This window comes from Crocodylus porosus, unplaced genomic scaffold, assembly GCF_001723895.1.
Source record: "Crocodylus porosus isolate Cpor-Errol unplaced genomic scaffold, CroPor_comp1, whole genome shotgun sequence".
Taxonomy (NCBI): Eukaryota; Metazoa; Chordata; order Crocodylia; family Crocodylidae; genus Crocodylus; species Crocodylus porosus.
Genome location: NW_017728913.1, coordinates 14551858 through 14579225, shown reverse-complemented (window position 1 = coordinate 14579225; position 27368 = coordinate 14551858). Strand labels below are relative to the sequence as shown.

Genomic DNA, 27368 nt, shown 5'->3' with positions numbered 1-27368 from the left:
GGGAAGGAGCAAACCTTGCCCCCGAGGAGCTGCTGCCGCCGCCGCCGCCGCTACTAGCCCCCGGACTGCGCGCACCGCGCGGCGCCGGCAGGCAGCCCTCCCCGTGCCCCTGCCCGCTGCCATGTAGGGGCCGCCTCGTTTTCTCTCGGTTTGTGCCGGGCCGAAGATGGTTTAATTTCCACACCCCCCACCCCCCGGTTTTTTTTTTTGGTCTTGTTTTGGTTTGGTTTTTTTTGGTTGCCGTGCCCCCGCCCCGCAGCCGCGCAGCCGTCCGCCCGCTGGGCCAGAGCCGGGCGCCGGGGCAATGAGCCCTGCCCCGAAGAAGCCTCCTAGAGGGATGCGCCGGGCCCACGCAGCAGACTAGAGCCCAGCCCCGACGCCCCTGCCCCCGACAGCCTCGGCCGGCGCTGCGCGGCGCTGCCCGGCCTTGCGCGGCGCGGCGCGGGGGGAGCCCGAGGACAGACGGGGCGGCCGTGCTCGATGCATGGGGGCGGGCTCCGGCTAACGCCAGTTCTGGGCTCCTGCAGGGACCCCGACCGCTGTCCGCAGCCGCCGCCGCAGCTCGCGGCCTCCTCGTCCGCTTCCTCAGCGATGCTTTTCCACAGCCTGTCCGGCTCGGAGATGCACGGGGTCATCGACGAGATGGACCGCAGAGCCAAGAGCGAGGCGCCGGCCATCAGCTCGGCCATAGACAGGGGAGAGACCGAAACGGTAGGAGGAGAGAGGGTGCGAGACGCCAGCCCCGAAATGAGCCGCCCCGCCAGGACAGCGCTGCCTCGCCCGGCCCGGCCCGGCCCAGCCCCAGGCAGCGCCGCGCGGGGATTGTTTAGTCCTGGGGAAGCTGGTCGGGGTCCAGCGCTTGCTTTGATCCTTTCAGAAAGCGAGAGGGAGAGGGAGGGGGAGAGAGAGAGAGACCTGGAGGCGCGGAGACAAGGCTCTAGGAAAAAGTTTTTTGGATGGGATTATGCGGAAAGTACCCTGCCGTTCTCCGCTGCCCGAGCAGGCTCAGTGCTGCCTTCTCCCCCGCGGCGCAGCCCTCGGCCGGGGGTGGTGAGACAGCGGTGGGACCGGTCGCGGAGCTGCGAGTGCCCGGCGTGTGCGGTGCCGTCGCCCCCCCGGCAGCCCGATGCTGCTCTTCGGCGTCCTCCTGCTGACAGCTGCCCTGGCCGGGCCGGGCCCGCGGCGCGGCGCCCGAGCGGAGTCCAGCCTCAGCGCCAAGCTCCAGTTCGCCAGCGCCAAGGAGCACAACGGTGAGGCCCGGGGCAGAGAGACACGCGGGCACGCACCCCCCACACGGCCGCACGGACACCCGCGCGGCCACCCCCGCCCACACGCGCGCGCGCATGTACGCAGGTACCCCTGCGCACACACATGCAGACACACACCCCCGCCTCAGGCATACACAGGCACCCATGCCCAGGCACACATACGCACGCTCGCCCACACAGAGATATGCAGACACATACACACACATTAGCCACAGGCACCCACAGGCAGACGTGCATGCACACACATATATACACATGCACCCCATGCACAGACACATGCAGACACACCCACCCACGCACACACATGCAGACACAAACACATATGCACAGAAACCCACATGCAGGCACACATACATACACCCACACACATGCAGACACACATGCATGTACACCCCCACACAGACGCGTACAAACACAGGCACATTCACAAGCACCCACATGCAGACACATAATACACACACACAGATGCACACATATAAACAGACACCCACACGTGCATACACACACACACATATATATACAGACAGCCACATGCAGACTTACACATACACAGGCACCCACATGTACTCATACACATATGCACACACATATATATATGCACACAGACACCCCCCCTACACACAGATGTATATATATACACACAGACACATACGCAGACAATCGCAGGCACACATGTACATATACACACACCCACACACAGACGCATACACACAGACACCCACACACAGGCATATACATACACGTACAGACACCCACATGCAGACACCCACACACAAATACAGACGTACTCACACATATACACATTCATATACATATATACATACACACACCCACACATATACATACACACAGACACATAAGCACATATACATGCACTATTTGTTTGCATGCAGTGGGAAGGAGAGTTGCAATTCGCTTTGCAGGGCTGTCACTGAGCTTGGCTAATGTTATCCCAGCTGCAAAGTTGGTTCAATGAAAGCTAGCACCCTCATTCAGTCCTGGCCATGCTCTCATGTAGAAGGGAAGCTTTAGCAAATATCGTTACAAATAGCATTGAAACTCACTGCAAGGGGAAAGGGGGGTGGGGTGGGGAGTGAGACTCTTCCTTGCCAGAGTGAGTCTTTAAGATCGAAGCCAAAATGAATGAGACTTGGCAGGTCTGACCCCGCTCTGTGTGTGTGTCACTCTAGGAAACTTGTCAGCCTGGTTAAGTGAAGCAGTGTAGGTAAAAGGGTATCCGTTAAATAGCCAAAAGAGAGCAAAGAAAGACCTCCGTTCCCCTGTTGAGCTTTATTTTCTGGGTAGATTTTGAAATGTTTCTTCTTTTTGTTTTGTTGTGTTTTCTTTTTGTTTTTTAAACACACCTTAGTGCCCTCAGTCCTTAGGGCTCTGGGGGTAGGACTTTTTTTTTTTTAGTGTGTGTGTTGGTGAATGAGCTCTATTTTGTATGGGCTGGAAACGAGCTAATCCTGCCTAGGAAATGAGAATTACTTTCAGCTTTCAAGTGTACCTGAAATGTTTAGAAAACTCTCAAATGCAAGTTCCCTTGGGCTGGGATTGCGCAGAGCTGGAGAAAGGCTCCTTTCATGCAGCGAGGGCAGCTTCAGGGTGTGTAATTTGCTTAGCCTCTGAACTCCATATGATTTACATTATTCAGATTTTTTTCAACGCCTTGTCTCTTGATCTGTGATTATGAAGTCATTTTAAAGAATATTTTACCAGCAGAAATGTCCTGTGCCACATGAAACCACACTTAGTGCAGAATATCTAAAATGAGGTTACTAAGCACCCTCTTTTCCAGGGATGTATGCTAATATAAAGGGGGAAAAATAGCAGCTTGCATGTCAGGTTAGAATGATGTTATTTCTTCCTAGAGACAAACCAATGCAAAGACACAAGAAGAAAACTCTAAAAGTTTTGGTAGGTTCTAGATGACATACAGGCAATAACAACAACAAATTCAGGTTTAAAATCTGTCTCAATTTAACCCAAACTGTGAGGTTTGAACTTGGGATTCCCTTGATATCTTTTGCAGTATGGTATCTTTTAATTCAAAGCAAATAAAGAAGTCAGAAGCTGTTTTCAGCCACTGTATGAATTAGTAGAATGTGTAGTGTGTTATCAAATTTAGCAGGGGAGATTAATATTGCTGCTGCCTGCTAATGTGATGACATATGGCACCTGCAGACTGCCAGAACTGCTGATCAAAGAGCAGCACAGGGATCAGTCTCTAATCAGAGCAACTGCAAAAGGCCAGGGGAAAGTGATCAAAAGAGTCAGAAACCCAGCTATTTTGACAGGAAACCAATCAGACTAACCTTTGTCCTCCCTGCAGGAAAATACCTACGGTGTAGGAGAACAGAAATCATTCCCACTCTCCCAGTGCATGTGACTGTTATAGGTTCTAGGACACCAAAGAGTGACAAGCAAGACTTGAGCCTAATAGTCTTATTGACATGGCACACATAAGAAGCATAGTGACAAGCTTGACATTACCATTGTTGTCCCAACCTAGGCAAAGTTACTGTGAGAAATATAACAAATTGTCAGCTTCCTGTGAGAGGTGGCTAGGTATGTGATGGTGACACAGGGAATTAAATGGGCACTTAAGCCTAACCAGAGAAATACAAGAATAAAGTGTACCTGCTACACTGGCAAGAGGTAAAATTGTTATAAAGTAAATATTTTGGATAATACGAATAACCATTTTCTGACAGCACAACTTGGACCCTGTTCATAATACACCAGCACAGCTGTCTGAGGTCAAACTTTAAGTGGCTCATGATGATCCAGTTTGGCACATTGTAGGATGCAATGGCTATGTTATTGAATAATGTAACAAACACAGAATTGGTGAAACAAGATAATTATTTTAAAAACTCCACCTTTGTATTAATGTTTTGTAAACATTCAGGAGATATAGATATCTGAATTGCAGTTTACTTACAGTTTGTCGCTTTATAATGTTGCATTTATTTCAACATAAAAGCTTAGCTAACATTACAGCCAACACTTAATTTTTCTAAACTGACTTAAATTATTTTGGGGATCAGTAACACTGGTCAGACCAGTTTTAACTTGATTTAATTGGAGTGATTTTTACACTCTACTGCAAACTAAAAATTGTATAGTTTTTAGCTAGAGGCAGGTTAAAACTCCCTGGAGTTTTGAGTATGAGATATTGCTGTTCACATGCCAAAGCTGTATGTACAATCTTAGAGGGGTGGGGGAGGACCTTCCCTCCTTTGCTGTAGAAAATAGTGTTCTGTCTTATATTTGCAGCATGGATATAGGGCCGAACGGTTATGCTACAAAACAAATTATAGGATTACCATGTTAGACTAAAAGGTACAATAGCTATTGATTCAAGATGCTCTTATGTCCAGTTAAGTCAATAGGACTACTTAAATGAATAAAGTTAAGCATGTGCATAAATAGGAACAGCATCAGTCTTTAGTTCTGAGTACTCATATTGATTTCTAAATTCAGATACGTGTGGTTTGTGATTATTGTAGAGCAAACTCTCTTGTTACATCTGGCTTAATAGGAGTCACTTTGGATGGTAATTTTTTAGTCTGAATTCTTCTGTGCAACTAGAAGTCATAATTTCTCATGGGATGTAAATATTTTGCCACTGTCTGCCAGGAATACATTGTGATGTGTGCCTTGGGTGGCCAATAGAGCTTTACTTGAAATCACTTAAACCTACTAACTTGCTTTACTTGGTCCTCTGGAATAATTGATTAAGTTTTCTTCAAGGTTTATATGTAAACTTTGTTTGACATTAAGGAGTTTTAAATCCATTAAATTTATTCTAGAATTTCTTAATTCAATTGCATTTTTAAAACTAAACAAATAGTTTATGTTTGGAAGTTAAAAGATGCACATGAAATCATTTTGCTTGACTTGAGGTTGGAATAAGTGATATATACGTAGTAATAGTTTCCATATATAAGGTTCACTTAGGAGGCTTTTTAAGTTTTTCATCATGGCTTTCCATATTTTCTGCTTTTTTCTTTCTCCCTGCACCCCAGTGCTTCTCCTTTTCTTCCTTCTCCTTTGAGTTTCCCTTTTCCTCTTTTGTCCCTATTCATATCTCTGTAGAGTTGGCATTTGACAAGAGTGTGGGGACTAAATTGGACATCCTGGATTTTAAAGTCCGTAGCTTCTGCATAACTTTAGCTCCCTCTAAAGATATGTGGAAGGCAGCCACTAATTCTAGGGCTATTGCTTCTGGGTTCCCCCTTGGGGTAACTGGAATTGTACTCAGTGGAGTTTTGTCCAGTTATCAGTCAACTTGGCCTAGATGTGGCCACAATATGAAATGGCAAGTGAACATCAACACGACAGCTAGAATGATGGCCATACTGCATTGGTTTTTGTAAGACAAAATGTAATGAATGTTTTGTAATGTAATGTTTTGTAAAGTAATTCTGTTAAACCACAGAAATCAGGGTGTATATGCAAGCATGTTTCTTAGCATTTCTTTGTATAAAATAATGAAAAAACTATTATCCAATGCCATGTGTAATGAAATGTACAGTTTCTCTCAAATCTCCATTGAAAGAATAGTAATAAATTATTTCAGAAGGTCAGGAGCTTGAGGTCAGTCAATGCTCAATCAAATTCAACTGATTGGAAATGTTAACATGGAATCAACTTTTCAATGATGAATAGAAGAAAATAATTGAAACCGTCACTAAAATGAATTATACAAAAATAAAGGGTTAATTTGATTTCTGTCATCTCTGCCCCAAAGAACCCACTAGGATTTCTGTAGCTCTTTCTATAAATTATTTCCTCATGAATGAATTAATGATCAAGTGATTGTATTAGTTATTGCTGATTAATGATGAAAATATACATTTCATAAAGGATTCTGGAATGGTGAAGATTTATTCTACAACTGGTAGAGCTGCAGGCAATATTTGCAATAAATCTTAAACCAACTCAAAGTGAAATTAGCAAGAATCACAAATCTTAGGCCATTCTGTGTTTACATGGATGGTGGTTCAGAAGTCAGTGGAAGAACCAGAGAACCTCCTTCTCTTCCTATTGTGGTGCTGGATCCTCACAACAAGCTATGGGATCACCACTTGTGGAGATCTGGAAAGGTAGCTTGATGCTGGATGGTTTACTTTAAGCCACATGATCATAGACTGGGAGTAGCTTGTGCACACATTCATCAGTACTGGGAGCCCTGCTAGGAGCCTGATTTAAGTAAGTTGGGGTGCAGGGAGAGGTAAGCAGTATCAGGGGGACTAGTAGATCTGCAGGGAAGGCATTGGCAAATCAGGGGAGCTGGCAATTTTTTTGGAGGGGGTGTTATCTGTTTGGGAGTGGAGAGGTTGGAGGGATAAAAATAGCTCAGTCAGGGTGGACAGAGGATAGGAAGAGGGCAGCTCTGGGGCTGGGGTAAGTGGCTGGGATTTCACAACCTTGGGACTGTGCTCCAGATATCTGCAGACCTTTGATAGATTGGGCTAACCCATTCCTGATCTAACTTAGTTCCCTTCCTCAGATGAATTTACATAGGGGCAGCCATTTTTTGCCTGATTTAATCTTCCCAATTTAAATGTAATGCCTGCGTGTACTCTGAGTCTAGAGGGAGGAGAGACTGGTAGTGCTGGGCTCCTTTTGGGTTTGTGTAACTGAAACCTGAGATAGCTAAGCAATTGTATAGGAAACAGTTGCTGTCATGTCAAGAGCATGCTTATTTCATATTATTTAGATTACAGAGGTATTCCCAATAAAATAATGCAATTAAAATGTTGTCAATTAAACATTACCTCTACTAGTTATGACTGATCAAACAAATGCCAATGAAGTCTGCTGACTAATGGTGTGTGTCACAGTTTTCTTCTTCGTGGGAATACAAGAAAATACAGCTTTAAACACATTAGATGTAAAAGAAAGTGTAATGCTAATGTTAAATTTTTGAAGTTTAAATTGCCTTTGTCTAGTTCAAGAAATTGTATTGGAACTTTTAAAACCCTTCTCTAGAAGGAGTGAACAGTTGTAGACCTCCTTTTTAAAAGGATATATAAGAGATTATGTGGCAAATTCAAAAAGTTGTAACAAATCTTCAACAGTGCAACAAATGGAGTTTGCCACTTACTGTTTTAAATCTCATCCCTGCCTTGGCCGTGTATTGTTAACTTTATTAGCCCCAGTATATACAATAATGTTTAAAACATTTATTTGTCGTTGCTATTCTTTCTCTCCCCTGTTAGCTAAAGCTGGGATTTTAGCAGTGTAAACTGTTCCTTACAAGTTCAAGTTCTGTGCACTCAAGTCTTTTTTCTAACTTTGTTAACTATCTAGAACAGAATATTAGATACAAATTGCTTAAAATATGATTTCTTTCAGTTATTGTTTCCTAATAGGTTTGCAGAACTTGAACCACAAATCAAAATTTAAGCTGTTATTTTTTTCCACCTGGTACAGAGTTTCATATCACAGAGAAAAACAGAATGTATATCTTGAGCAAATGACAGCTGGTCTAGAGGAGGTCTCTTGTTGAACTCTCAGTAGATAAATGTTCAGTCTTATACATAGTTAGGATTTAATATGAACCTTTTGGTTCTAATTATTATCCCAGCCAACATGTAGTAGCAGGGTTGTGCTTTGCTGCCTGCAGCAGTAATTCTGCATTATAACAAGGTTTTTCATTTAGTCACTAAACATGTCTGGCAGTTTCTAGCCATCTGAAAAGGACAACAAACTACACAAGCTTAGAGGTTTGGTGCACCTCTTTATGGCTTTTTTGTGTAAACAAAGAGTATTTTCATACCTCATTCACAAAATGGTCATCATACAAAATATAACCCATGGTGGGTGAGTAAAGGAGACCCTTGCCATTTGCGAAGGATCCGTTCTGGAGATCCCCGTGAATGGCAAAATCTGTGAATACTGACAGGGCTTCCCATCAGACCCCACAGCTGCCCCCTGCGAGAAGCTGGAAGCGTGGGGCTCCCCTGCAGCACCTGGGGACTGACTGCGCCTGCTTCTGGGGGAGAAGATGCCACCACCTCTGCTGCCACTGCTTCCCTCTCCATCTCTGGCATCACTCTCTGCTCACCCGGCTCTGCGCTCCCCCTTCGCCCACCTGGCTCTGGTCTCCACTCTGCTCTCCCCAGCTCTGCCTTCCCCTGCCCCACACAGTGCTGCATGCCTGCTTATGCAGAGGCAGGAGCTCAATGCAATGCCAGAGGGAGCTGTGGCGGTGCTTGCTCCGACCCACCTCACTGGCGCAGTGCACCGCGAATATTCAGATCTGGGAATAGCGGATTTGCAAATAGCAAGGGTTTCCTGTACTCTGAATGTTGCTTCAATAGATAAGTAACTTTCTGCAGAGTGCATAACTGTAAAACAGTTGTATAGAAGAAGAGCATCAAGCTTATGATAGATAATGTTCAAGAATATGAATATGTAGAAAGCTCTGGTGAATTTACATTTTTATTTACAAGCTAATACGTAAATTCATTTTACATTATGGCTTACAAAGATCTGCAACTCCCTGTGGAAAAGACTTATTTTTATAGCTTTTGTTTGAATTTGAAATGCTTGGTTTCTCCAGGTAGAAGAACTCTTGTAACGTTGTACTACCATGAAGCTGCATATAATTTTCACATTCTTGAGACACTTTTTTTTAGATTGTGGGATACTATTTTAAGTTGTCAGTGTCCAGAAGATTTATGCATGCCACTCTGTCCTAATGTGTCTCAGCTGTAGTATGCACCTGCCTTCTGATCCCTGTGCTTAGTGTTTAGATACAATCAATATTATACTGGGTTTATAACAATGTTAATTTCATGCTTCTACAACATTCGATTTAGTTAAGTTCTACACAAGTTTTCTGTGACAGTTAAAAGGTAAAATAACATAGTTACCTAGCCTCATAAAATAATCTGTATCCATGTAGTTTGGTGGGGTAGCTAAGCAGTAATAGAACAAAACAGAATTCTACAGCCTGTTCTGGAGGAAATCTGTATAAACACAAATCAAAAGGGTAACATGAGTGAACAGGGTCACCTGTAAAAGACTTCCTTCCTCCAGAACTTCTTGAGTGTGATTTTGCTATTACCTTGAGTTGGCTGACCTATCAGGGATCTTGGCTACAGATTAAGTTAGCAGAATTTGTCATCTGCTAATACTGTCTCTCTATCCAGCTGGGGTCTTGTTTTTTAGTATGGTTGTTTTCAGACTTGACTAACTCAAGTATAGATGACTCGAGCTAACACCACCATGAAGGCGTATATAGCCTTTGTGGCTAGGGACAGACATTACAGATAAACTGGTTTAAGTGATCAGAAACTGGTTTAAACCTGGAACAGAACAGATACTCAATGCACATAAACCAGTTTGAAAATGACTGAAACCTATTTGAGATAAACCTGCTTGAACATAGTATCAGACCTAACGGATTTGGCTCAAACTGATTTATGCAATATCTGTCCCAGACTTCTTCCTGGTTTAAGATAAACCAGACACCCCCAGCATCCCCACATGCTCTCTGGGCTGAGCGGGACTCTCTGTTCCATGGCAAGGCTGGCCCCTCCCCTCTGTTCCTTGGCTGCAGCTCAGAAGAGACTTGCAGGCACAGAGTATCTGGCTGGCTTCTCCTTGCTAAACAGGGATTATCCCTTCCTTCCCTCTGCCTTACGCAGACACCTCAGTATTAGCTAGCAGACCACATGCTGGCTACGGTCCGTGTTGTGGGAGACGACCAAGGCAGCCATGCTTTTTCTTGGAATGTCCTTCCTTGGAAAAGCTGTTTGCTCCCCCGTCCCACTCCCCATTCTCTGCTAAGCAGAAATTCCCTCCTCTGCCTTGCTCAGAGTTGTCTGTGTATTAGCTAACAGACTACATGATGGTTATGGTCCATGCTGAATCAACAGGCAGAATTAGCAGGTATCTGGTTTTCTTAATGGGGTGATAAACACTGAGTTACAGGTGATAAACACTATTATCAGTTCCCTGCTAGGCTAATCAGAGTGTCCTGCCAGGGTTTAGCTAGGCCTCTCCTCAGCTCAGTACTATACAAGGGAAGTGAGAGCTGCTCTAGTGCCCCCCGCCCCCAGCTTCTAGTCTGAGCCATTGCAGGCATGTGCTTGCATGTCTGGGATGTCTATGCATTTACAAAGTGATTTAAACTAGCCAGGTTACACTAACTTGAACGGATTGAATCAATTCAGGCTCAGGCTTTTTGAATGTCTGTCCCTAGCCTGTGAATCCTGTTTATAGCCCTCTTCTTATGCAGGTGTTTGATGGGGAAAGAAAATCTGAGATAACCTTTTGTATTCAGGAGACTAAACACTGTCTCTATACCTTGTCCCATTTGAACTCTGATAGAGTAAGGTAGTGTTCAAAGGTTGTTTCCCATACAGTTACATCCTGTCATTAGTACTGATAGGAGAAGAGAGTCAGTGGAGTAGTGATTAAAACCTTACCTGTATTTCTGTGGCAATTTGATTCTTTGTGAATGAATTCGTTAATATTTAAGTGTAATCATTTTCTAACATATAAATAAAAGCAAGATGAAAAGATGTCTTAAGTAGCATTTTTGGGGGGAAAACTCTGACATTTTGGCCAGATTTTGAAAGAAAGCATTATTATTTGTATTTAAATGGTGTCCAGGGTATCTTAACTGTAGTCTCATATGCTATCCAATGCTATCCAAACACACGCTGGAAGTGGAAGTGTTCCCTGACTCAAGGAGCCTGTGCTTTAACTCAGTGGTTTTAAAATTTCCTAAAGCCACTAAAACCTTTTGTCACTTCTTTTGCTGTGGAGTCCCTTACCTCTTTCCTAAACACTGATACAGAACTAGGCAACCCAGTCTGGTAGTTGTAGTACACTGCCTCCCAGCAGTGCTCTGCCTTTATCTGCAATCTCTTTGTAAACCTGTCATGAAAACCCAGGGTTCCACAGTCTGAAAACCATTGCTTTAGCTAGAAGAGGCAGATCAAAAGACAGGAGTGGGGAAAGTGGGGTGAAATGAGCTTTCCTGTTGTCACAGAGCAAGTCAGTGGCATAGTAGAACCCAAGACTCCTAACTTGCAGTTAGTGTTGGGATGTGGATAACCTGGAGAGGGTCCAGAGAAGGGCCACTCGTATGGTTAAGGGCTTGCAGGCCAAGCCCTGTGAGGAGAGACTATGGGACCTGGACCTCTTCAGCCTCCTCAAGAGAAGGCTGAGAGGTGACCTTGTGACTTCCTATAAATTCATTATGGGGGTGCAGAAGGGAAGTGGTGAGGATTTACTCATCAAGGCGCCCCTGGGGTTTACAAGAAATAATGGCCATAAGCTAGCAGAGAGCAGATTTAGATTGGACATTAGGAAGAACTTCTTCACAGTTAGAGTGGCCAAAATCTGGAATGGGCTCCCAAGGGAAGTGGTGCTCTCCCCTACCCTGGGGGTCTTCAAGAGGAGGTTAGATAGGCATCTGGCTGGGGTCATCTAAACCCAGCACTCTTTCCTGCCTATGTAGGTGGTTAGAGTCGATGATCTATTGAGGTCCCTTATGACCCTAACATCTATGAATCTATGAATCCTTTAGAACAGACACTTTTCTTTGGGTGCATCTAGATCTCTGCTTTACTGTGAAGTTGACTAATTAGCTCTGCAGTTAAGCGTCACTGTCTACATGCACACCATTAATAGGGCTCAGTTATTTACTTAAATGTGCCATAAGATAGTACTGTCTGGGGCTACCTGCTGGATGGCTCTGTACTTTAGCATTGTCATGCCCCAGCCAGCTTCTCTTCCACCCAATGCTGCCACCCAGAGTCCCAAAGCCAGCTGCTAGCCCTGGGCTGCTCCATCCTGCCTCAAACTGGTGTGGTCCCAGGCACACGTGCAGATGCTATGCCTAGAAGCAGTTGACTCTAGTTCAAACAGCTCTGGAGTTTATCACATTGCATTAATTGCATGTGTAGATGCACCCTCTATGATTATGGTTGCAAATGACCTATTTAAATTCCATTATCATCATGCTAGCTCAGCATTTTTGAAACTCTAAGTCAGGGGTGGGCAACATGTGGCCTGGGAACCAGATGTGGCCTGCCAGGCCATTCTATCTGGCCTGTGGGGCCCCTAAAATTTTTGAAAATTAATATTTATCTGCCTTGGGCTGCCTGTCATGCGGCCCTCAATGGCTTGCCAAAACTCAGTAAGCGGCCCTCCGCCCAAAATAGTTGCCCTCCCCTACTCTAAGTCAAACTGAGTATTGGGACTTAGTATGGCAGGACCTACTAAGAAATTCCCTGCAACCTGTATGTCAGGATAATTTGAATAAGACTAATAGGTGTCTGGATTTACCATATATTTTATTACCAGTTTTTGTTGATTTGCTCTTACCGCATAGGCTTGAAATAAGCAAGTAAAATACAGAAAAGGAAGGCAGGAAGCAAGAAGGCTATGCTGTGTAGTCAAATAGTTCATTCTCTAATCTGATAAAACAACTTTAAACCAAGTCTAGGATATAGAAGATATGAGACTGATACCTTTATGTAGTTCTACATGCTCAAGCTGTTTCTCAGATCTGTACTCATCACCAAGGTTAAACATTCCTATTGAGGAAAAGCCCTGGTATAAAATGCTACAGAGTATTATATGTGAAGGATAGCTATTCTGGCTAGTGTTTGTTTGGAGAGGTTTGCATAGCACCTGACTGGATTGATTCAGCACTATTAATCTCTCTAAGCTACTTCAAGCATTATATGTTTAAAAACAGAGGAAATGGGATAATGGGTTTGCTAGAAGAGGTGCTAATTCATGAAGTAACAGATAATATTGCTGCAGCTGGAAAAATAGTCATCTTAACCTTTAAAACAATAGTCTTTGACAGGAACTTCAGTTAGTGTGCAGTTGTCCATCTTTGTGTTTACAAAGTTCCCAAAGTAACAGTTTAATCAAGCTTTTGCTTGGTAGCAAAGAGCTTGACTATACCAACTGAATAACTTAACAACATTTTATCAAGACCCTGGGAGATGAAAGTCTTAGAGGATGTTTGCTCTTGCTGTGCCTGAAAGGAAAACAACACTCATTTAATGCAACAACCAAACATTTAGAAAGACATATGCCACAGGAAATTCTTTTGGTGTGTGTGAGTGTATGGCATTTCCAAACTACAAACATTGTTCTGAATATTTCACCGGTAGTGGTGAATTATATGAGCCCACTTCCATCTGAGGAGAGCCCTGTTTAACTTGCTTGTGGTTCTTGGGCTCATTCAAGCACTCTAAAACAAAATAAGAGGAATGGATGTAATAACTTCTTTATGGAAAAGCCATAAAAGGCTACAGGGCCATGTAAACAAATTGGGTCATTTACTAGATGTTTTAGTGATGAATTTGCAGTCCAAATTCAAAGGTGTGGATTATGTTTTACAGCCATCTTGACCAAATTTCACCCTTATAATGAGACTAATCTGCTTGCCAAAAGTTCTTTATGCTTTGGATGACAAATAATTAAAAATCATTTTTAGTATTTCAGTCCCCTTCATGGTAAAGCAGAGAAAATTGGGAACAAATTAATAGTCTATTTTGGTTCTTTTCTGAATAATGAACATTTCATGACTGGTACAGTTACATTATAAAACTATCATGGCATTATATACTATTCTAGGGAGAAAAAAATTAAACTGTAGTTCCCCTTCTGGAGTCTATGCTGTAGCTAATTAGAAAGTAACTGTTCTGGCTCTCAAGCATGCTCATAGAGCTACATCTGCACAGACCAGAAAAATACAGCAACATTTATGATTCACTTCAAACAACACTAGCCAGAGAGACTGGTTTACATTGGATCAGGTTTAATTGTTGAACATTTTATACTTACTGTGCATCAGCTTTCAAGACCCCACCACTAGTCTTTGAGAAAAAACCATTGAATAGATCTCATATTTAAACAGAGGGATAGTGAGGATCATATTATTGCATATTCAAATAAAGTCAATGAAGTTATTCACATGCTTCACGTTAAGTGCTTTATTGGATCTTGGCCAGAGTGCTCAGCACCTTGCAAGGTTAAGTCCATAATTTTGAAATGGCCTTTATACTTTACATATGAAAAGAAGCTCAGCAGTCACAAATCTTTGTAATACTTTCAACAATACAATAAATGTAAGCTCTCTGGGGATAAAGATGTCTTTTCAGGATGTGTTTGAATAATGCCTGGCGTAGTGGGGTTCTGGTCCATGCCTGGGTCTGCCAGACTTGATCACCATAATACTAATAATAGTTCAGTTAGGGAGAGAGGTGATTTCTTTTCAAGATGATTGGAGGGACAAAAGAAGAAAGCTGAATAATTTCAAAAGAAGTTGCTACTGGTGTGAATGCTTTTATTTATTTAACTGAATACTTTTCACATTCTAAAACGTAGCACTGCAAGTTTCTTCTCTTCAGATTTCAACTGCTTACATTCAGTGTTTTTATAACTCATGTAGTCACCCATCAGCTTTCTTGTACAGCAGCATCACTGCTCCATTTGTTTCTAATAAACATGACTTGCAGACTATATCTAGGCCTTTTGATTTCTTACTTTGTTGCTTTAAAAAATAAAAGTTCTGAGAGATATCTTGCTGTGTGCAGGGTGAGGCTGCGTGTTCCAAGGTAGGACAATAGACATTTTGGTGTACTCCCTTTTTCTCACTGGGGCAATAATTAACACTATTAGTAAGGCAGAGGTATCATCCTTCTCAGCTTTAAATTTCCTTACTTTATACCAGTGATTCCCAAAGGGTATGCTGCAACAGAAGTGACAGAAATGTGCCATGAGATCCCCCTGTGTGAGGAGGTAAATGCTTTCCTCCCCCATCTGGCAGCCTGCACCTGCCCCAGCTACACCTGCAGCTGCTCCTCTGGGGACTGCTGCCACCGCTGCTGTTTTCCCTATGCTTCCCTGCCCTGGCAGCCCATTTCTCTCCTCATCGCCCCATGCTCCCAGCAGTGCATTCTGTTGTGCACAGATGGAGCTGACCTTTGCAGCCTGTCTTGTCCCCTCCATGCCTCCCACACTCTTAGGGTCAGAAGGAGGGACCATGGGGGTAGTTGCTGGTGTGTGAGATGCTGCAGAAGCAACTGCAGCAGCAGGGGCAGCTCATGCCCCTGAGGTACAGCCCAGGGTTTGTTGGGGGACAGACAGTGAAAACAGTAGGGCACAGCAGGGTGAGGCCCTGTCCCCACCACCACAAAGTAGCACCAACTAGATCAGCAATTCTTAACTTTTTTGGCCTCAAAGACCCTCTTCATATATGTTTTGAATTTAGATCTATCTCAGTGATTTTCACTGGGAGTGCCATGACATTCAGAAGAAAATTTCAGAGATTTAGAAGAGGACCATGGATATAAAGACTTATATAGTCACTTGAATTGAAATGGTGCATTTTTAATTGCGACAATTAAAACCCCATGATTTCTGTTTAGGGGTTTCTATCACTGTTATAGTGAGGGGCCCAGTCCTTTTTTTCCCCCCTTGTGGAGCTTGCCCGTCTTTCCCACAGACAGGTGGCGAGCTGCCAGCGGGCTGAGTGGCCCTGGTTCTTGCCTCCATGGCGGCAGCGCCCTCTGGGGCCACCTGGGTGGGCTGCTACTGGGCAGGTGCTGTCTGGGGGGTCGCTGCTGTGGAGGGAAGGTCTGGGGCCCCCACAGCTCAGGGCCCTTCAGCAGCTTTCTCCTAAGTCATGGGAGAGGTAGGTGGGCTATATGGAAAAAAGCAAAAAAGGATCGGGCACCCTTTTTCTTCCTCAGGGGGGCCTGCCTGTGCGACCTGCTGCTGGGTTGTGCAGCCCCTGAGCTGTGCGGGGGCCCAATCCTTCCCTCTGAGGTGGTGGTGCCCACCAGGGCCACTGAGGTGGGGTGCTAGCTGCATGGGTGCTGCCCCAGTTTGCAGGCAGCACCCACCAGATCCAGCCGTTCCCTGAGCCCACACCCTGTAAGGCCATTGGGCACTGCTCCCCACTGCTCAGGCGCTGCTTCCCAAATTAAACCGTGTGCATATGTCATTTAGTTTGTAACGTATCAAACTCATTTAAATCATAACAAAATTTCTGCACATGTATAGCGTGATGCAATCAAACTGCAAAAATGGTCAATTTTCATCATGTGTACAAGTGGCCACTGCTTTCTAGTTTTTTGGTGACTTCAGAAATCAAAATGTATTTGGTATAATTGTAATAGATGTAGAATCACAGAAAATTGGGGTTGGAAGGGACCTTAGGAAGTTATCTAGTCCAACCAGCTCCTCAAAGCAGGACTGTTCCTAAATACATCATCCCTGCCAAGGCTTTCTCTAACCAGGTCTTAAAAACCTTTAAGGCTGGAGATTCCACAACCTCTCTGTGTAGTCTGTTCCAGTGCTTTACTACCCTCACAGCAAGAGAGTTTTCCCTAATCTCTAACCTTTGAAAATACCTTAATAGAATTTAGAACTAACAAGCACTGACCAATTCCATAGGAAGTCCAGTTTTCCAAGCCAAGGTATACAACTATAAGTTCTATATATGTATAAGGGATATGATAATAGCTATATAATGATAGAACTGCTTAGGACAGTCTCCAGTTTGGGCTCTTCCAGACTCTTCAGACTTAATGAGATCTACCTTTGTCAGTGAGTAGTGGTTAGAATGCCTCAGGACTGACAACTGCTTTTCTTTCTTTTCCTCTTTTGCTTTCCACTGAAGATGAAGTATATTTGTTTGTTTGGTAGTTTGTTTTTTCTTAATGTGGCTTGTAAGTAGCTCCAATAAGAATCTTTCTCAGGATGTTTTTCTTTGTTTAGTGTTTTCAGTCTTGATGGGGCAGAACTTTGAACAATTTAGTCTTGATCCTAAACCACAGAAGTCAGTATGAGTTTTACAATGATTTCAGTGGGAATAGTCTTTGACACACAATTCCATTGTCTAATCAGAAGAGAAGTGGTACAGAGGAGTGTGAGATTAATATTTAAATTTTGGGGGCATTACTGTACTAGTACTTACCACCTCTAACTTATAGGAACATGTTATACCTTTGTTGTTAATATTCATTTCAAGCAGCATTTACAGACTCTCAGGTTCTTGAGGACTAGCGTTCTTTTACTCTTCTTCAGTGTTCCCTTAGAAAAAAAAAGGAGAGGGTGTTCTGTTAGTGCCATTCTTTCTTGGTCTTCATTTCCACCTGTCCTTACTATATTTTAAGATGGCAAATGTTAGAACACTTCACCTGCTGTCTCCCCACTCATATCTGCTGGAGTATGTCTAGGAGTTTCACACTTTTATTTTTAATTCAGCCAGGTAAATCAATTATTTCCTTTTTCCCCAACTCCCAATCCCAGGTGTGGAATTTCTTCTCTAAAAGGACATAGGTCTGAAACTGAAAAGTGTTTAGTTCTGGACTAGTGACAAGTTTAAGTCTAATATTTTGGGAACCGCATGGATTAGAAATTAAGAAAGACCCAGAAACTTCCCAACTCTTGAAAAGTTGTGGTTTACTAAAATGCCAGTGTTTCCTTTGAATAAAATAATATCCCTGCCAATATCCCTGCAGAATGCTGTATTAGTTTATTGGCTCTCTGGATGCTATCCTGCTTCTTATTTCTGCTAGCATGAAATCAAGGAAATAATGGAGATAAACAAAAATCATGGCAGCCTGACCTCTGCAAACATTTCAGATCATCTACAATCAAGTTTCAGATTGGGACATATCTATTCACTACACTTTTCAGCATATTTGATCACAAAGTATTGGTGACCAAATTACAAGCTCTAGCTGCAGAAGCATTCTAATGGTTTCCTTTTAAATAGGACTTTGTATGTGATGATAGATTTCTTCATCCCAAGTCTTCACCTAGGTAAGACTGAACAAACTACAGTCTCTTCTCATTTTCCATGCTGATGTTAGACTTCTTGTACACTCCATAATGGTGATTAGATTTTTTGTTAGGCACAGTAACATCACAAATGAGTTACTGTATCTTCAAGAGAAATGCACAGTGCTGGAAAAGAGGTACAATAGTGGCAGGAGGAGGAGATAGGCAAAGCAGTAAGTTATATTAGACTTGAAGGTGGTGGAACTCTGATACATATTGGTGGCTTGGTGTACTCTAATTCCCTTTAGGTATTTGAAGAAAAACAGTGAAAAAAAAGTTTTACTGATTTTACAATTCACTAATGTTCTAGTGTATTTTAGGGGTATAGGTTGTAGCCATGTTTCTATAAGGACATAAGCAGACAAGGTTCTTTGAGTCCAACCATTTGAGCTGGTCTAATAAAAGATATCCGATTTACCCAAAGAACTGTGTCTGCCTAAAATATTTTATACATTTATATTTTTAGACGTAGGTTTTGTCTTGTGATAATAGAAGCATTTCTTTAAGGGAACTCTTAGTTCATTAAAGAACATCTTATGAAACTTCTACTCTTTATTTTTTACTAATAAGACACTTACATCTTAGAATCATAGGGCTGGAGAGGCTCTCCAGTCCAAACCCATCTAGTCCAACCGTTGCTCATGGCAGGAACCTCCCTATCCAAACCATCCCGTACAAGTCCTTACCGAACCTATTCCTACCACTACTTAATTTAAGGTTGGCATTTACTCGGACAAGCACTAATATTTTGCCCAACACTTCAGAATATATTAAGGCATTGCCACTCAACTGTGTCAAAAGCCATTTTCATATTTATGTAGGTGGCTGTATCAAGAGAAAACTGGGTAGTTCTGCACCTAATAGATTAATTAAAACAGAGATGTGTAGCGTAAGTTTTCATAAGCAGGGGGCTTAACTACTTTTCTTTGTATCAAGAGAATCCATTAATTTACTATTATGAATATTGTTTCTAAGTCTTACATGGTATAAAGATAATTTGGTCCTATGAATAAAAATATTGTATAAAGTTCTAATTTCATTGATTTGTCAATGAAATTAAGTCACAAAACTTCATAATAGATTGGTCATCTCATTTCCATATTGGTAAGGATCTCAGAATTTACACTAAAGGTGCAAGATATAGTCACCAATCAGTGACATGGGTTGCTCAGGGGAAACGCTAAGATTAAAGAAGCTGCAACACTTCCAGCGCAAATTCCAGAGATCTCTACTTATTGGTAGCCATAAGTATAGCTTTTCTTGTTTTCTGCAGGGGGCCTTTGACATACAATCTTGAGTTATTCAAGCTTTGCATTTGTCTGTGGTTTGCTCTGAGTGTTATCTTAACATCTTCAGGTTCTATGTTTCAAACATAGAAACTAATCATTTGTATTTTCTATTTAAAATAGGCATGTTGAAAAAACATACATGGATATATAATGCACAGTGAAATAAGCTACTCTGCAATAAAGCACACATGTAGACATACCCTGTTTGTATAAAAAAAATGAGTGTGCCCATCATTAAAATCAGTCATGTCTCACAACTATATGGAATATGTTTAAAACATGGATTTTTAAGCAAATCAGAACATTTTCTCTGCTTCTTTGGAACCTAGCACAGCTCCCTGTCTTGGTGGGAGAGCTTGCCATACCAATGCCATTGTTTTTTAGAGAATGACATATGTATTATATGCTGCAGGTAGCCAGTGTTTCTTCATCTACATTACACTTTTCACTACATTCATTGCCAGGGAAACTGAAATTCTCTATGTTATTTTTCTTAAATATAAATTTCTCTTTTTTTTGTACACAAGTAACTTGACTCATTGTGTGAATTAATGAAGTATATGTAGCTAATCACTTGAGACTTGTATGGCTATTGGACAATCAGGCCCTTTTCATATGAATTCTAACCTTCAAGAAAGAAATACCCAACACAATGAATTCTTTTCTAGACTTCAACCTCTGTTTTCATAATTTTATGTCATGGCATTTTACTAAATTGAATGTGTATAAAAATGCAATAATGTTTATCAATAAAAAGTGCAGTGTTATTTATTTCATAGACAGTTGGGCTGGATGGGACCCTGGAGGATCATCAAGTCCAGCCTCCCGCCCTATTTCATAGTTTCATAGTTAGTAGGGTCGGAGGGGACCTGAGCAGATCATCAAGTCCGACCCCCATCTCCATTAATCTGGGGCAAAAAAGGGAAGAAATGATGATGTTAGATTATCTCACACATTAATTCTTTTGTTATTGTGTAATTATACTATGTTACACAAAAAGTGCTGGAAAAATACACTTTTATTATTCTAAATTAAATCTATACAGCAAGTAATTGTTTTTTGAAGATAAAGATATTTTTTTCAAATAACTACAAAAAAATCCAAAAAGGACAATCAATTTATCTGCGTGCAAAACATTTACCACACCTCAAATCCAATTGACATGTTCTCATAGCTTACATTTAGTAACAATAGAAATTAATATTCACTTTGAAAGTTCAAGAAAAGTCAAGGTCAATATGTTGTGTTCGTTGTCCATCCTGAGATAAAAGTAAAAAGCAATTTATAATCATGATTTAGGTGATATCTGATTTGGGACACTACAACAAAATGAAAAGTAAAACTGAAAGCTTTTAGTAGTGATATTAGCAACGACAAAAAAATCTTCTTGAATGGAACACAGCAATTTAAAAGAATGAGTAGCTCTTATCCTTCAATCGTTGTGCATTTATTACTTTAATATTATTTTCCATTTAGGGATGTACCTTCCATCATCCAGGGAGACAAGTAAACTGGATTCTGGCAGGTAGAATTACTTTTCAGAAATATTTCATTTCACTTTACATTTCAGTTTTGAGATTATCCATTCCATATCTTCCAGGCAAGAGACATAACTCTTTGGGTGCATTTACATGTTCATTAATGTGCTTTTGCTAATGCGGTTTAAATTGAGTACCTCCATTGTGAGGTACTAGAAAAAGGCATATATACTATTTTAATGTGCATTAGGAAAAGTGGATTTTTTTTGGTGACACTTTAATAATGTGCATTAAAATAGACTAATGAACATTAAAGCACACATGTAGACTCACCCCTTGTGTCTGATAACAGAATGTTGCTGGACTGGCATAAGAAACTGTTCTTTAATTTAGGAGTTGAAAATAATTTGATAAAATGTCCTGTTTTCATTTAAAGAATAAAGTTGACTGAAGTTTGGAAAACCATTCTCTTCTCTGGTTTCTAAAGTAGGTGACTGAAACTGGATGCATTATAAAATAGATATCACATTTACTCAAAGAACCTTATAAAATAGAGAATTTTTAATGTAATGTGAGAGAGGGGGGAAATGTGAAAAGGAGGTCACAGTGTTGAAAGTCATCTGCCACAGTAAAGGATTCTGGTTTATTAGTAAAAGATGATGAGGAGATGGCTTTCTTATTAAATATTCAACTTCCCTGGGCTTGTGGCCTAATACTAGGGCTCTGAAATCTTAATCCTAAATCTACTTTGCTACTTATGATAATTTCCAAATTGATGACATTTTTTCACTATATTCTGTTTCAACATCTTGTTCACTACAGAGAGAATTCTGCTGTTTTTTTAAGTGTTGTAGGGGTCTTGAAAGTATGTGCGCATTATCCATTTGCAGCTTTTGAACATCTTGCCGAATGTCAAACCCTTAATGATAACATTTAGCAATGAAACATGGCATTTACAATGTCTGTGATGTAGCAGTAGATTTGCAAAATACTCTGCCTTGTGTTATTTTCCAATGTGTTTGATTAGTCAAAAGGTCTTATTTGACTTGCCATTCTTCACCAAGGAAGTTAGCTATAAAATAGCTAACTTAGGTAGGTCCCTTCTGTCAAACATTCTTCTTGGTTTAGCTAGTATTTAACCTCTAAATCCCTCATTAATAATTTCCTGAGGCTGGTTTTTTACAAAGAAACATTACAGCATAGGCTATTGGCTCTGTGTGTGTTTTATTAGTCTGTAATGACCAAGCTGAATGGTGTTTTAAACTTCTGAGGGAAAGAAACAAGTGAGCTCTAGATCTCTTTCCCTATCAATTTTGCATGTTAATCAAGGAGCTCATACCCTGGGGGTAAAAACAAATGAATACTTTTGACTGTTACTATTATTTAGTCTAAATAATTCTTCTGTATATTATTAGTAGTATTTTAATGCTTTTTGACATTTAAATTGGTGATAAAAAAGAAGTGATACGCTCTGAAACTTTTCAGCATGAAATCTTGAGCATGACAATATTGTTGTTGTTTTTTCTCTGCTCTTTTCTGCACCAAAATCAAAATTTTGAAAGTGGCCTTCAGCTTTTGAATGCCCCATTTAGTGAGTACCGAACTTGAGAACCTGTGGTCTTGATTTTCAGAAAATGCTGCACATGCAGCATTTGTCACTGGTTTGAATGTCAGGAGTGGTACCCAGCAGGGACAATCAGGATCACTGCGTTTCCCCGTGAAAAACTGTGAAACTCAAAATCAGATGTCTGTTTTTTGGAACTGGTGGCATGAGTGTTTTTGACAATTGAATATTACCTAATTGATCTATACAGCACAGAGGTGTCTGAAACAAATTGCTTCATACCAATAAAAAATGAGAACATCTCTTCAGAAGGACTTCCTAGTTTCCATTGGCCTGGAAATAGCTGGTACTCCTTTCTGAACTGACTAGCAGTGCCCTTGAGTGGTCCTTCCTATAATTGCTTGTGTAGGAACCTAATCCTTATAAAGCAGGAGAAGAGAATGTAATGTACTTTGGTGGTGAGATAGAAGTAGTGAACCATTTTTATTTATGATATTCCTGGCGATTTTCAAGATGATAGTAATTTTATAAGTCCTGAAAACTTTTCTTTTTATAAGAAATAACACTGCTACTATGGTCTACTCCTTTGTCTTTTTTTCCCCTTTAATTTTACTTACTTTCAGGGAGCAAGGAACTTAGCCAAGAGTTTAGGCTATGTATCCTATTTCTAAGCAGTGAACATATGTATTTCTTTCTTTTGTTTCTTTTGCACACTTGTTTAAGACACCTGGAGCATACCATTAAGTAACACTTCAAAAGCTCTGCTTAGAGAGAGGAGTGAATGAATTTAAAAACCCTGGGGAAAAAGTGTTCTTTACATATGCTTCTAGGTGCAGTTTGCATAAGATAGCAGAGATGCAGAAAATTTCCTTCTGAAGATAAATTATACGGACTACCTAAGTAAGCTGATTTTTTTTTTTTTGTCAAACTGAGCAACAGATGGCACTGTCCTAGTTTTCTAGTGGGTAGAACACTAGTGAGACACCAGTTTTCTACTGGGATACTGTGGTCCCTGACCACTTGACTCTAGCTGTTTAAACTTAGCTCTTTCAGTTTATATTTTTGTAATCACTTTGGGAGTAAATAGGGTGTTTACTGGGAAATTCATATTTTTTAGGAATAGGGAATTTTAACTGGTGGCTGCTCCTGTGAAAAGAGATGGGCCCATTTTCATCTTTAGCAGATGGCTGCCTCCCTGTTGAAATGGATCAAGTGTTTACAAAATCCAGGAAGTGGCTCAGTTGAGGAGGTACAGCAGGAGAATGTTGGTTCCCATGGCAGGATGTGGGAGACATAGGAAAAAAAAAAATAAGGAAGAACATATTCTGGGCTGCAGCAAATTGCATTTGTTAGGGAAATAGCTGTAATTTGTGCATTCAGTTTGAGTGCTAGGAAAGGGGTCCAATCTACAGACAAAGCCTAGGTACAGGCATTATATTTTTACTGGTGTAAGTGATTGGAAACTGATCTATACCCATAACAGAACAGAAGTTCAGCGCACAAAACCGGTCTATGCCTGTAACAAAACAGAAGTTTGGCTCACAGACACTGGTTTAAAAATGGAACCAGGTCTAAAATTTCCACCCCGTCCCCCCTACCAAAGGGCAAATGGGTATTCTGTTCACCACTGACCTAAACAATGTGTAACTTAGATCTATTCTGCCTCAGGCTTTTTCAATGTCTGTACCTAGCCTGGGTGTAGTGTCAGTTCTTCCTGGGCTGGGAAGTCAGGTTATTGGGCTATATTAACCTAGGAGATCAGAACTGAAAATGCTTCTAAGGAAAGAATAATCATCAGATCTCTCTCTCTCTCTCTGTATGTATGTAAGAGGAAGGAAGTTTGCTCTGGTCAGTCTCGCTTGATAATCAAATGCAAAAGCCTAAGAACCATGGCAGGAGAAATCAGGAGCAAAGGTTCAACACCCAGAGAGTAGGTGTTTTTAGAACACAGAAAGCTATCACGGTGAAACTGCCATAGGAGATCTTAAATATAGCTAGGGAACTATATGCAGGGCTTTGAAAACTGAATTAACCAGTATTGAATCAGTCTACCACTTAACAGCCAGCCAATATTAAAGAAGACAGAATGGATATAATGTGGTCATAACTGTTGAGTTCTCTGGCCAGCTGTTGCTGCTGCATTTGTAGTGGATGCAAAGAACAGTGAAGCCCTGCTGAAAATCTACTATGGGATAATTACAATGTTTAAATTCAAGTTACAAAGCTTGTCATGAGAAAAATAGAAGGTATAGATTGCAAGTTGCTGAGCTGGAAAATCAAATTCATACCATACATATTTGACAAACCATGTTCTGTGTTTATGGTTAAAAATAACACAGGTTCTCAACCAGACTGCTTCAACAAGAATCCCCACTTTTACTTTAAGGAAGTGCTGTTGAGACCAATCGGCAGGTGTATGTTAGTCCTGCAGTCCATGTACAATTTGCAAATCATAATACTGTACAAAACATAAGAACCAAGAGAATGGTTCTAACAATTGACTGCCTTCTACAGACTTACCCATGCAATCCTAATACTTCCTTTACTTCCAGAATTGTGATTAGTGCCTTCTCAAGCAGACCAGACTAGACCAAATGCTAACTTTTGATAGTCTTCTGCTTTTCCCTCTCTCTCCTTTTTATTTTCTTCTCTTTTGGTCTTTTAAAATCCACATTCCTTTATTGCTGCCTGCCCAAGAATGGGATAGCAGCCATTACAGGCTTGATTCCGCAAACGATTCCAAAGGGACTTCTTATATGTATAAAAGTAAGGAAGTGAGTAATTGTTTGAGCATTGCTCTATTTAGAAACATGCACCCTCAGTGAGTGGGATTTCGAAGGAGAGTAGAACCTCTTCAATGGCTATTCCTATGCAGTAGCAAGAAGCCTTTCCCCCTCATCCCCTTAATTGGAGGTTTCAGAGAAGGGAATTCTTTGTATCAGGTGATAATACTGCCCAAGCAGCACACCAAGACATAAACAAAACATAAACAAAACTATAAGGTGCTGGTGAAAGGAAACTGTGCTTTATCCATATACTGCTAATTCTATCTCCTGTGAAGAGGTAGGGAAATGATCTTCCCATGTAACTCCATGAGATAAGTGGAAATTTCTAAGGAACTCCAGATTTGAACACACATAATGTATTTATGTAGCAGTCAGCATACTTCCTGTTTTTTTATCTTTTATAAAGAAATTTCAACTTTTCACCATTTTAGTGTACTTTTTAGAGTAATCATAGGCCAGGAATGACTACTGGCAATATTCTGTGTTTATTAGCTCAAGTATTTTCAATAAAACTGCTTATCAGAGAATTCCTTTAATTATATCACCATGTTTTTTATTTCTAACAAGATCAAGTGTCTCGTTGCTTGTGGTATTGAGACTTGATATGGTTGAATAAATTAGTGTGGTTTTCTGTTTTCCTAAGGTCACCATGTTTTGGTTGAGGTATACAAACTAGCATCTTTATTAAATAGGCTTGCTAAGGTCTCGTGCCACTTCTCACAATAGCAGACTGGAGTCTTATGCTGTTTTTGCCAAATTATAATGGAATAATTGGGTCTTGTGCTCTTCGGTTCCCTAGATGAACAGTTTGAGTGGTATTGTTGTATTCCAGTGATTTCTGCATCTATAATCACAGGTGGTTATTGTTTTACTACTCTTTTGAGTTTTCAACTCCACCTACCCCCTCCATCATCTGTGAGACTAATTCCACTGTTCTAGCCTTCCTTGAACATCTTTGTCCATATGCTAGGGTGAACCTGGGAACTTTGGGTAAGTAATGGAGATCAAATGCCAATTTATTATTGTTTATCAGTGTGGAGATCATGGAGAAGAAAGTTGTCATTGTTACTGCAATGGGATAAAAGCACAGCTGCAAATTTTAGCACAGTTAAAGAAAAATCAATATTGTAAATGGACACTTGAGAATATGGTGAAAAATTAACGTCTAAATATAGGAAGAAGAGAATCAAGAATTGTCTAGTCATAAAGCTACACAAGGTCAATTTAAAACAGATTTCGTTTTGACAGTGTATATGCTACTCAAAACAATTATATCCTTCAAACATTACAATCAAAGAAGCTAAAATGAAACCTGTTTAATATGGCAGGTACAGGATTTAAGGGATCACACAATATGTCCACATACTCTCAGTGACAGTTAATGGTGAAGGAGGTGATATGTTGAAGGGGTAAGAAGCAGTACTGAACAAATAACTGACTTCTGTATGAAAATAACTGCTGTATATAGGTGTAGACAGGAAAGAGGAGACAGCTGACAGTGATGCTTTGCGAAGCACCACTGTGAGATAGAAGTTCCTTCAAGATGGATGAGTGCTTGGGTCTTTGAGCTAGTGGCACTTAGCAAAAGACAAAAAATTCCTAAAAAATATGGAAAAGAGTTGTCTCTACACTATGATTAGAATATACTTTTATTAACATTTGTCATAGAAGTTATCACAGGTAATATGACTAAAATTAGAGAAATAGATATTTTCAAGACTTTGCTCAGAAAAAAAAAAGTTTACCTTAGTGTCATTAAGAGAGTAATTATACTAGTAGAATAATACTAGTAGAATTTCGTTTCTTCCTTTCTAGTTTTTTCTGTTTTTCAAATTAAATGCTGAGGACAAGAACCTGCTTAGCTCTCACATAGATAGGCAAGAGAAGTAGGGGGTACCCAAAGTTTTCCCTTCCATCTTGCATAAGCTACGTATGGGACAAGTCTAATTATAATCACTATGTTCAGGCATGCTCCAGGTTGTGAGGGAGCGGGCGTCTAGGGGCGGCCGTGAGCTCCCTAGCGCCGCCTACCGTCACGTTAGGGTGACGTAGCACCCTCAGAACCTCGCCCGCCACGACTTTGATGGTAAGATATGTAATGTGGAGGCTGCCAGTTTCCCTAATGGACGGTCTAG

General features: G+C 41.0%; 1 protein-coding gene across 1 annotated transcript in view; it reads left to right on the top strand.

Moving 5' to 3' along the window:
- The first annotated feature begins 779 nt into the window (after positions 1 to 779).
- Positions 780 to 27368, top strand: part of PDGFC (platelet derived growth factor C) — a 212521-nt gene continuing 185932 nt past the window's right edge. Inside the window, exon 1 of the mRNA XM_019534518.1 lies at positions 780 to 1250. Coding sequence (XP_019390063.1) covers positions 1127 to 1250 — 124 coding nt within the window. The 5' untranslated portion in view covers positions 780 to 1126. The remainder of the gene's footprint in view (positions 1251 to 27368) is intronic.